At 45.1% G+C, this 12,208-nt stretch overlaps 1 protein-coding gene across 2 annotated transcripts in view; it reads right to left on the bottom strand.

The window, feature by feature from the left end:
- Positions 1-12,208, bottom strand: part of LOC142804276 (uncharacterized) — a 545,204-nt gene that overhangs the window by 41,077 nt on the left and 491,919 nt on the right. For both annotated transcript variants that reach the window (XM_075891027.1, XM_075891028.1), the window contains one exon: positions 8,396-8,623. In XM_075891027.1, the coding sequence (XP_075747142.1) occupies positions 8,396-8,623 (228 nt within the window). The remainder of the gene's footprint in view (positions 1-8,395; positions 8,624-12,208) is intronic.

Raw genomic sequence — 12,208 nt, 5'->3', positions numbered from 1 at the left:
GTGATTGAGTGAGTGAGAACAACTTTATTATGGTTCTGTGCAGACGCTGAGGCCGCCACGCGTCACCCGGCTCCTCTCACGTAAGAACCAGCAGGTCTAGCCTAATGGTTTAATTGTTTGACAATATGACTGGTGCAAACATAATGATATTGAGATGCGTCTAAAGTAAAAACATGACTACATGCCATGCTCATGATGCGCTTGGTGGCGTTTCTCTGGCTTTACATGTACTAAATTGAGGCATGACGTGCCATGAATACACGACGGATGTAAATGACACGTCGAAACATGATGATCATGATATGCGTGTCGTGTAAAACAACACTACATGCTACGTTCTTAGTGCGCTGGGGGTCGTTTTGCTAGCTTCACTATACAAAATTCGGTAGAACGTGACGTGAATAGACGACGAAGGTAAATGACACGTCCAAACAAGATAATCATAACCTGCGCGTCATGTAAAGAATAACTAAATGCTACGTTCAAAGCATGCTCGTGGCCATTTAACTAGCTCCACATATACCAAATTTTATATCACGTGACGAGAATAGACGACGAATGCGAATGACACGTCCAAACATGATAATTTTGGTATGCGTGTCATGTAGAACATTATTACATGCTACACTCATAGCATGCTCGTGACTGTTCCACTAGCTCTATATATACCAAACTTGGTATCACGTGACGTGAATAGACGACGAAGGTAAATGACAGGTCCAAACATGATAATGCTGACATGGAAGTCATGTACGGTGCCAATTACGTCTGCATCCTAACGTTGTGCTAATTTTAAAGTGACATATCAACCATCCTCATTTGTGTTTCACCTATCTCGATACGCACAGTGCGTGGGATCCGCCAATATTTTTTGCTATGGTGAGCTTCTGCCGCCTCTTCATTCCTCACTTGGACGATCTGGCGAGACTGCTTCATGAGCTCCTACGCAAGGGCGCCCGTTAGTCTTGTACTAACTTGGAGTAGGCACCATTCAAGGCTCTGTCGGAGACTAACGCTGATACAGCATGGCTGCGCCTCCCTGACCTAAACTTACACTTCACTGTGCATACCGACTGAATTTAATATGCCTACGGAGCAGTTTTGCTACAAGAATGTCAAGGGATGCTCTACCCACTAGCATTTGCATTCCGCAAACTCTCAGGCGCATGAAGGAACTGCACCGTAAACGAGAAAGAGTGCTTTGCACTCATAATCGTGCCGGAGAAATTCGACATGTGTTTGTGTGAAGCTGCATTTATAATTTACTGGAATACGGTAATATTATTTGGTCACCATTCACAAAACAGCAAATCACGAAACTGGAAGGAATACAAAGGAAAGCTTTGAGGTTCATCTACAACAAATACAGACATACAGATTCTCCGACTGAACTAATGAAAAAAGCTGGATTACTTACTCTAATGAATAGAACAAGGTTAGCACGTGCAAAATTCATACATGAATTAATACATGGTCATTTAAACATTGATGTATCCGCCTATCTTACGTTTGATCAAACTAGAAAAACACGCCAGAAACACCCAATGAGACTTAACGAATACTCCTTCAACACAAACTGCTTTAGGTACTCATTCTTTCCGTTAGCCACTAATGAATGGAATAAACTGGATCCGAGTATCTCCAGCGCTACCGAATTAGCAAAATTTCTAACCCTTGTAGAAAATGAACTTTGTATTATGCAAACGGAATCACCTGGTTGATTTTAATATGGGTGTTCGTGTGAACAATGTACGAGCGAAGTATCATGTCATCATTTTTTTTTCTTTAAGCAATTTTTAGTACTGAATCCAGGTGAAGAGAAATCGCCCTGTTGATTCTTGAACATGTTTCTGTTTTTCAGTGTGTATAAATTTGCCCTTCCTTGAAATACTTTGCCATATTGTAGGGTAGTTTCTTATTGCTGTGATTTCTTGTTGTGTTTCTTGATGCATATGCCAATATGTCAACCAATGTGTGAACCAAGTCGCTGCATTTATTTTCTTCTGACAACTTCTCTTTACACTAATGTTTTATGCCTTCTTTGATCTGAAATTGTTAAATGATCCGATTCTGTTAGTTTCATTCTGTACTTTATCGCGATGTATGTCTTTATTGTGTACCTATTCGAATTTTTATGTTCACGCCCTTCCTGCTAAAATCCCTGATGGGATTGGCAGTATGTCGAAATAAATAAATAAATAAATAATTCAAACCAATCACCAGGTACTGTCATGGCGGTACAAGCTGCGAAACCTTTCCAGTCGTCTGGCCCGATGGGCTCTTTCTTTTCAGTAATGTAATTACAAATTGAAGAAGAAGATAGGCACCAGAAAGAAAAGCACGTGAAGCGCTTTCTCGAGCACTACTGTCCGGAGATGGTGAACCTGCAGCCGCCTAAGTGATGGTTGTGACAGTTTCTGAAGGTGCCTGGAGAACACCAGTCTCACGACAGCAGCTCTTTGACGCTCGGAGAAGCGACAGCTAGCGCACGCAAACGTGCAGTGGCCTGGGCTCTGCAAGTACCCTCGGAAAAACATGGTCCACAAACGCCTATAACCGACCATCATCGGCTATTGCAAGTCGATGATGGCCGGTTACTGCACTACGTAACTCACTTGCCACGCATTGATAATGACTCCGCGTTGAGCGTTTTCTTTCCTGTGACTTTCTGCAACGTTTCGTTGCATACTTTCATGATACGCGCCTTGCTGGCCACAGTGATGGCCAGCGAGCGTTCGCGAAGTTGTGTCGCTTAACCAAGTGGCCGCACATGAAAAAGGACGTCAGAACATACGTTCGCACTTGCCCCACCTGCCAGACCGCAAAATTCAGGGCATCCAAACCACCAGGCCTCAACCAATGTGTGGAAAGCAAGTACCTATGGGAAATTGTTGCCTTGGGCGCAATGGGTTCGTACCCCAGTTCAGCTAAGAGGTGTGGATACTTGTTAGTATTCACTGACCATTTTTCGAAATAGGTAGAGCTATTCCCGTTTCGCCCATTAGATTCAAGTCATCTGGGATTGTCTCTTGCAGACGTTCACTCTCTTCGTTTTTCCAGAGCAGCAAATAACAGACAACGCCACATCCTTCACATGCAAAATATTTGCTAACACCAGCAATGTTCTTGGTGTACACCACAAAATAGCGACATCTTATCACCCTCCGACCAAGGAGGAGGAGGAGGAGGAGGAAGGAAACAAATAACAGGCAGGGAGGTCAACCAGACGCACGTCCGGTTTGCTACCCTGCACTGCGGAAAGGGGTGGGGGGATCAAAGGAGACGTGAGAAAGAAGTGAAGGGCAAAGTGTGTGCATATGTGACCTTGTCCATTGCACGCTTATAAGCGGCCGCGTAGTCCAGTTATCTTTAGAAAACTTAGCAATGCCCGCGTCGCTTTGCTGGCCTGCGACGCGTAGATCCATGAACCAAGGATCTTCTCTTTGGAAAAAGGTCCACTGTCCAGTGTCTCTAACGTTTCGCGTAGCAGTAGCGTTCACTCGCAAAACGTTTACATGAACACAGTCGATGTTCCATTGTCTCAACCGTGTCGCACCATTCACATCGGTAGCTATCCGCCATTCCTATGCGAAAGAAGTACGCCTTCGTAAAAGCTACTCCTAACCAGAGGCCGCACAGTAAAGTTGCAACCTGGCGGGAGAGGTCCGATAGAACTTGAAGCTTCCTCGATGGGTCCAATTTGTGTAGGCGGCGGTTCTCGACACTGGGGTCACTCAGCCAAGTTTCTGACATAGCGTTAGCAAACGAGTGAAGACCCCTTGCAGCGTCGGTTCTCGACAATGGAATTGGGGTTGTCTGGGCGTCCGCGTGGGCGGATTGGCAACATTATTAGTAAGGTCGTTACCGACAATACCACAATGCCCCGGTAACCACTGGAACACCACGTCATGTCCTTTAGATAAAACTTCATGAAGCACTTCTCTTATTTCATTCACTAGTTGTTGATGCATCCTTTGTCGTAAAGCTGATTGCAAGCTCTGAAGGGATGCCTTGGAGTCACAGAACACAGCCCATATTTGAGGTCAGGCTTCGCGATATGAAGTATAGCAGCATGTAAGGCGGCAAGCTCCGCTGCTGTGGATGTTGTCCTATTCGACAGTTTGAACTTTATAGTGACCTGGTACGTCAGTATGACAACAGCACCTGTGGAGCTGTCAGCCGAGACCGATCCAACGGCGTAAATGTGGGTCCTCTGGCCGTATTTTTCCTTGAGTAGCGACAATGTCACCTGTCGTCCGAAATTCCTCAGCTAGTCATGAAAAACCTTAACACAATTTTGGTGGCGTTCACTGGAGGCAAAGGAACTGGGATGCCCGCATACAGGAAATGCCATTTGCCACGCGAACAGCGAATCATTCAACTGGCTTCACTTTGTCAGCCATTCTATTAGGTCACAAGCTCAAATTTCCAGTAGAACTTGCGCTTACCCATGACTCTGAATCGCCGCGCTGCAACTAGGCAACGTTCGCGCAAACTTTTTCCAGTCGCTAGAGCAAGACTTAGCGGGAAGCCAGGAAAGATTTGGAACAAGCCCGCCTAAAACATTGCAATCAATATAACGATAGCAGGTGCACTCTAGATTTTGTGGTCGACAATGAGGTGCTCTGCCGCGCACATTCACTCAGTGATGCAGTGAATGGGCTTGCTGCCTTACTCGCACTACGATTTTTACGTGACTGTAAACCAAATTTCTAGGTTGGCATACCATTTCAAAAACAAAAGTGGTTGTGCGACCCCAAACTTATAAGCGCCCACTATATGCGTAAACACATTCCCTTGCTATTGTTGACATTGCAGTACTCCATATGCTTTGTCCGTAAATCCGAATGCGGTGCTCTTTTCTTTTTTTAGGACGAATTCAGCTTTCGACCAGGAAGTCGCATGTTTTTTCGCTCTTCCCGTGCGTTGTTTTTCCGCGCCCGCTTCACGCCCTCGGGTGCACAGTCCTTCTAAGAGCCTGCCTGTACTTCGGTGACAGGATCGCCCCAACAAAAACCTGATGTCTCACTTCCACCCGAAGCAGCAGAAGCTTCAAGATTCGTCACCTACACCGACGCTTCGCAATGTTGATGTGGGAAAAGGACCAAGCAGGTCTAACCCAACACGGTAAAACAGTTCCACGGGTATGTCGATTGGTTGAAGATGGCCAGCGGATAGCAGCAACGGTGTGTTACGATGTTGGCATAGGTCACACGTGGCGACGTATTGGCGTCCCAAGAGAGCAAGGCCTGGCCAGAAGAAACGGCGCCGAACGCGCTCATACGTGTGGGATACGCTAAGGTGTCCAGCCGTGGAAGCGTTGTGAAGTTTGGTGAGAAAACAGCGGCGCAAATGCTTAGGCAGAACAATCAGATGGTCGGGCCCATCTGGCCGGAAATTGCGACGGCACAGCACACCCTTTTTAATGACAAAGTAGTGGACGGAAGCATAATTTCGGGAGGATTCCACACGGATGATGGTGTCAAGCAGCTCTAGATCACGCTTCTGTTCTTCCCCAATATTAAGGAAGTTGGACACTGACAAGATAGAATTCTCCGTGGGCTCGTCAGTGTCCTCCGGATCGTCGACAGGGTACCGGGAGAGGCAATCGGCATCATGGTTTCGGCGGCCAGATTTGTAGACCACTGAATGGGAAAACTCTTGCAGGCGCAAAGCCCAATGACCTAGGCGGCCTGATGGATCTTTCAGAAATTTGAGCCAGCAGAGTGCGTGGTGGTCGGTAACTAGCGAAAATGGGCGTCCGTATAGATGAGGTCGAAATTTCACCACCGCCCATACAAGAGCCAAGAACTCTTGCTCTGTGATAGAGTAGTTACGTTAAGGGGCGGATAGGAGGCGGCTAGCGTATGCAACAACGCGATCATGGCCATGTTGTTTCTGAGCCAGCACTGCACCAATGCTATGTCCATTTGCATCTGTACGGATTTCCTGAGGGGCAGCTGGGTTGAAGTGTGCCAGAATCGGAGGAGTAGTGAGAAGAGCGACGATAGTCGAGAACGCAAAAGCCTCTTCGGAGCCCCATGAAAACGGGACTTCTTTCTTGAGGAGCTGTGTAACCGGCCTCGCTCTGTGTGCAAAATTTTTCACGAAGCGTCGGAGGTAGGAGCATAGTCCAATAAAGCTGCGTACATCCTTCGTGGACCGTGGTACAGGAAAGTTTTCGACGGTGCTGATTTTTGCCGAGTCTGGTTGTACACCGTTGGCGTCTACTAATTAGCCAAGCACTGTGATTTGATGGCGTCCAAAGTGACATTTGGACGAGTTGAGCTGCCTGCCAGCGCGACGGATGATTTCCAGGATGGCTGAGAGGCACCCTATATGACTTTGAAATGTTGGTGAAAAGACGATGACGTTGTCCAAGTAGCACAAACAGGTGGACCACTTGAATCCTCTGAGCAGGGAGTCCATCATTCGTTCGAAGGTCTCTGGAGCGTTGAAAAGGCCGAAGTGCATTACCTTGAACTGATATAGGCCATCGGGGGTGATGAATGCCGTCTTTTCACGGTCAATTTCATTTACTTCTATCTGCCAGTAGGCGGAACGAAGGTCTATCAAGGAAAAATAGTGGGACCCATAGAGGCGATCAAGCGCATCATCTATTCGTGGCAGAGGGTAGACGTCTTTTTTGGTAATTTTGTTTAGGTGTCGATAATCCACGCAGAAACACAATGCACTGTCTTTCTTGCGAACTAGCACTACAGTAGAGACCCAGGGACTGCAGGATGGCTCAATGATGTCCTTGGTGAGCATTTTGTAGACCTCAGATAAAAGATGACCTTTGCGAGCATAAGAGAGGAATTCCACCTGTAAGTGGCGCTGACGTGTTCGTAGAGGCGTAGCCACTGGTCGATAACGGAACCCTCGCTGCCCGAGAGCAGGCGGGGGTCTTTGAGCGCGGGAAGCGTCACGAAAGTTGCTGCGGGCGCTGGGTTGACAGGCCGGGCAGAAGGATGGGCGACCGGAGAGGATGTAGCCGAGTCTTGAGTGGTCACGTTGTAACCCGCAAGGGAGCGTCCGCTTCAGAGTTCCGTGGCGAGGACGGGGATTGCACAACTTCACCAAGTGAGTTACGAGAAGGAGACCGACTCGGAGGGGTAGCCACCGTTGTATTTACAGCCGGTTAGGCGAGCAGCGCCAGCCACACAGATTAGCTCGCACCAGTCTATCTGCTCTGTCTTCTTCAACTCCATTCACTGGCACGTAGCAATATGTAGGCTAAAAGTGTCAATTTTCCATTGATGCGAGAGAATCTTTTACTGCACCACACTTCATCATTTATTTTTCAATAGAACTCTGTTTCTCACCAAAAATAGAGTTCTGTTCATGAAAGAGCTGACCTTTCTACTGAACTTTTTGTGTGTCGTTATGAATTGCTGCTCGTACATAAAGTTTAGACAGATTTGTCTGTACAGTCGGGTAAATCAATTACTATAGTCCATAAGCAACAGTTTTTTTCCATGTGTGTTCGCCGTATGACGGAATTAGGTTCCCACAAGCTGAGGAAAAGTGAATGCGCACAATGCAAATACCCAGAAAACAATGTTTTGTGACTTACCTTATCATAAGACACTGACTGACACCAATGCCCGTGATAGTTAAAAAATTGGGCGGCTGTTTCTCTACCATATTGACGTCCCTGGTAAGATTGCACAATGATTGTGAATAATTGAATTATAGTGCGTTCAAAAGGAGTTAAATAACATTGATATTTGTGTGCCGTTCTTGTTTTTACGACATAAACCTTGTCTAGTAATGCAAATGGCACTAAGAAAAATGGCGTAGTCATGAGTATCCTCTAGTAGTTAAAATATTCCCGTATTTTAGTAGTAGTTAATAAAGCTTGTTGGTCAGCAAACGCATTATGAGAGGCTACCACCTATTTATAACATTCACGAATAAATTATTCCGGATTTGTAGTTATCGTGAAAGCTTTTATGTTTTTTGTCTCATGATTTGCTCCCCGAATTTCTTTGCCTTAAGCCTTATTACGTTTTGAAACAAAAAACTATGTGGTCCATTTCATCATCATCATCATTATCACAAGGCTGACTACGTACACTGCAGGACAAACGTCAATTCAGTCCATTTACCACCTTGCTATTCAGTAGTGGTGCCAAAGTTGTTGAAACATAATAACTTTGTTACTATTTTAGGAAAGTGGAAGATTTTTGGTATAACGAACCTACACTTCATACGCCAAAACTATTAGAAACACTAGGACAGGCACCAACGCAAGTGAACGCGCGGTCGTTCTGACGGCTGAAACCTTCTATGTTAAGGCTGGTTCAGACCTTTCTGCAATATGTGCGATGAATTGCTCTTAGTTAGCTTGTCGGCTCTTCAGCGAAGCGCCTGGTCAAATTTTTGTACGTACTGCCTTGTGCAAGTTGACAACTCCCTTCTGAACTTGGTTGCCGAACTCACTCCAGATGAGGTCCAGGTGCTCAGCTAGCCAGTAGCCGATGCCTTCCTTGACAAATATGTCATGAAGGCAGAAGCAAGTAGATGTCAGCTCTCTGTCCGCGGTGCGCAGAACTTTCTGAAGCTCACACTCCATGATCTCGCGGTGCAGTATGGCCGTGCGCAGAAGGTGAACATCTACCTGCACAGAACGAGACCCGTCGCTATGGTTAAACTTGTAGGGCGCTGGATAGACTAGAGATTATAGCTGCATACCATAAAATTGGATCACATTCCAGCCTGTGGTATCGTTTCACACTTTTGTTGACTGCGCATTAGCAGGCGCCGCATAATTTTTACTGTTACAAAAGCTACATTTAAACTGCTCTGCAACTTCAGAAAACGCAGTCTCATATACCATATATATATATATATATATATATATATATATATATATATATATATATATATATATATATATATATATATATATATATATATATATATATATATATATATAAGTCATCAGGCAAAGTAGACGAGCTAACCAAAAACTTTGAGGATGACTGCCAGTTGGGCGTGTTGGTAATGGTTCATGATGAGACAAGCGCAAAAAATACACACACTCAGAGAGGACACAGATAAGCGCTTACTAGCAACTGAAATTTTTTATTTAGAAGCGAACACCAATAAATACATCACACGCATGAACGTCACTTCCCAACTTCCCCTGTCATCATCAAAAACGTGATAATACAGTTCTCTCCCGTGCCGAGAAGGTGGAAGTGGCCAGGTCCGTGGCAAGCCGTGTCAAGGACTAGAAAAAAACTGAGGTGCAGTACTGATTGCGTGAATGTGTTTTCGTCTAGCAATGTAACACCGCACATGGCAAAGAAAATGGAACCTGTGATTAGGTTCCTGTCTGCTAGTGGTAGTCGTATTGCGGTTTCGGATAAGGAGGGTTACTTTGTGATTTTGCCAAAAAAGCTATATTTGGAGAAGGCCCAAGCTGCTATAGCAAAGAATTTCCGCAAAGTTGAGGAGAAGGTTAGCCTTGTAAAACGTCGGGCGGATAGAAAGCTAGATGACTTGAACCTGAGCAGGCTGTCTTCAGCAGTAAAAGGTGAAAAAGGCTTGTTGCTGGAAGCGTTCTTTACGGTGAAAACATACAAGGAGGACCTTCTGTTCCGAACCATTGTCTGGGAAAGGGGTACCTGGCTACGTCTCGTGTCTGAATGTTTGCAAAAACACCTGAAAACACTCCGGTATTGTGACCCGTTTTTGGTTTTCGATTCCATGGAAGTAGTGGACTACCTAAAGGGAAATGATGTAAGGGTCTCTGATGCCTTCAGTATTGATGTCGTCGATCTATATTATTCTGTTCCGCATGGTCCTTTACTACAAAGCGTACAAAAGTGCATCTCCGAAAAAAAATGATGAAGTGGCTTTTTGTAACGCCTGTGGTGTGTCTGTAGAAGGTTTTATGAAGATTTTGACCATGTATCTGAGTTCCACGCTAGTGGGGTGGAATGAAGAAGTGTACGTCCAGAAGGATTTGATTGATTGATTGATTGATTGATTGATATGTGGGGTTTAACGTCCCAAAACCACTATATGATTATGAGAGAAGCCGTAGTGGAGGGCTCCGGAAATTTAGACCACCTGGGGTTCTTTAACGTGCACCCAAATCTGAGCACACGGGCCTACAACATTTCCGCCTCCATCGAAAATGCAGCCGCCGCAGCCGGGATTCGAACCCGCGCCCTGCGGGTCAGCAGCAGAGTACCTTAGCCACTAGACCACCGCGGCGGGGCGTCCTGAAGGATGGGATTTGCAGTGGTCTAGTATCGTCCCGATCTTATGCAATGTTTTTTTCAGCAAACTTGACACAGCAGTAGGTAAAGAGCTAGATGGTATGGATCTGAAGCTGTTTAGATTTGTAGATGACTACCTTGTTTTGGTAAAAAACGATCCGGGTATGAGCACGTTAGTGACTGTTTTAAAAGATTTTAGGAAAATGGGGTGTGGCTCACAGTTTACCGTTGAAGTGCCAAAGGAACGACGCATTCAGTTTCTGGACCTAGAAATAAAAATTAATTTGTCTCCTTTTCACACGAGTTGGATGTATCACCCTAGATCGGAAAAGCCATTGCTGAGCTATCATTCGGCACATTCGAAGATAGTAAAGAATGGGATTGCAACTTCTTGCATCAAAGCTGGCCTCATTAAATCGTGCTTACACTCATTGAATGAAAGTGTTTCCGCGCAGATCAAGCGCTTGAAGAGAGCCGCTTACCAAGATGGTTGTATCCTTTTGGCCTGTGAGAAGAATCGTCGGGAAGTAAAAAATGCAATCATTGGCACAAGCCAAGAGAGGAGACAAGTTGAGGGTGAAAGAGAGCGGACAGTGGTGATCCCGTATCTGCACAATATTTCACATAGATTGAAAAAAGTTGCATTAAGGTATGACGTGCGGGTTGTTTTTTCAGCTGAAAACAAGTTATCAAAGATTTTTCCAGCAGTGGAAAGGCTAGCTAACAAGAAAGGAACTGGGGAATCGAAAAAATGCAGCATAAAGCATGGCAGGAGGTACGTTAAGTGCAAAAAAGATGTTGTATACGGAACTCCTTTCACATGTGGAAAGGAATACGTTGGTCAGACGGGTCGGTGCAGAAATGCGCGCCTTCGTGAACATGAGAGTTCACTAAAGGGGGCCCCTTACTCACACTTAGCGATGCACTGCAAGGAATGCACATGCCAACCGAATTTTTACGACACACGAATAATTGACAGGCACAACAAGCGGACGACGAGAGAAATAATGGAAGCATATAGAATAAGGAAAGGAGGGGACAGTTGCGTCAGCCAAACGTCAGTTCTACTAACAGATGCGGAATTTGCTTTTTTAGACGTCACATAACCCAGTGTTTTTCTCTGTGTTACGTTTTTTATTTATGTTTTTTGTTTTTTACGTTTTCTTTTCTTAGTTCTTTGTACGTGTTTCCGGTTGTGGGCGCGTGCATATTTTGTTTTATCCCGTTTTTGATGATGACAGGGGAAGTTGGGAAGTGACGTTCATGCGTGTGATGCATTTATTAGTGTTCGCTTCGAAATAAAAAATTTCAGTTGCTAGTAAGCGCTTGTCTGTGTCTTCTCTGAGTGTGTGTATTTTTTGCGCTTGTCTCATCATGAATAAAAAATTTTGCTTTATTGCCAACATTACGGCCATGGATCGGCATTCGTCCGGGCATACGTATGGCCTGAAGGAGATGTATGTAGAAGATGTATGTATGCGGGATACCCTGGTGGTGAATGTATGCTCTGAAAAAGCCGGTCGCCAGCCGTTACGTTGCCGATAAAGCATCATTGTTCGTTTGCTCGTCCGCTTCTTCTAATAACTTATAACTCCAGCGAATCCAGGAAGACTCTAAAGATATATATATATATATTCTAATGATATCTAACAGACAATAATGCCAAGGATTGTATAGAGGAAGTTATAAGAACCAATGTAATGTACATAGGAAGAAAGAAAAGTGGATGAAAAAGTAACTTGCTGTGAGCAGGAATCGAACCTTTGACCTTGGAATAGCGCGTTTGATGCCCTAACCACTGAGCTATCACGAGTCACTTTATTGAGTTTACATGTGAATATAAACGTGGGAGTGTCAGTCAGCGCTATCTGTAGCCATGTCGGCAAGTGTGGCACACCCTTTTATGAACCTGTGTGCCATCACGTAGCACGTGAACTTAATACGAGCGGGCAGCTGACCAATAGTCGCTCGTA

This window comes from Rhipicephalus microplus, chromosome 3 (genome assembly GCF_043290135.1).
Source record: "Rhipicephalus microplus isolate Deutch F79 chromosome 3, USDA_Rmic, whole genome shotgun sequence".
In the NCBI taxonomy this organism is placed as follows: domain Eukaryota; kingdom Metazoa; phylum Arthropoda; class Arachnida; order Ixodida; family Ixodidae; genus Rhipicephalus; species Rhipicephalus microplus.
The sequence above is the reverse complement of the archived record's forward strand: the minus strand, read 5'-3'. Positions and strand labels throughout refer to the sequence as shown.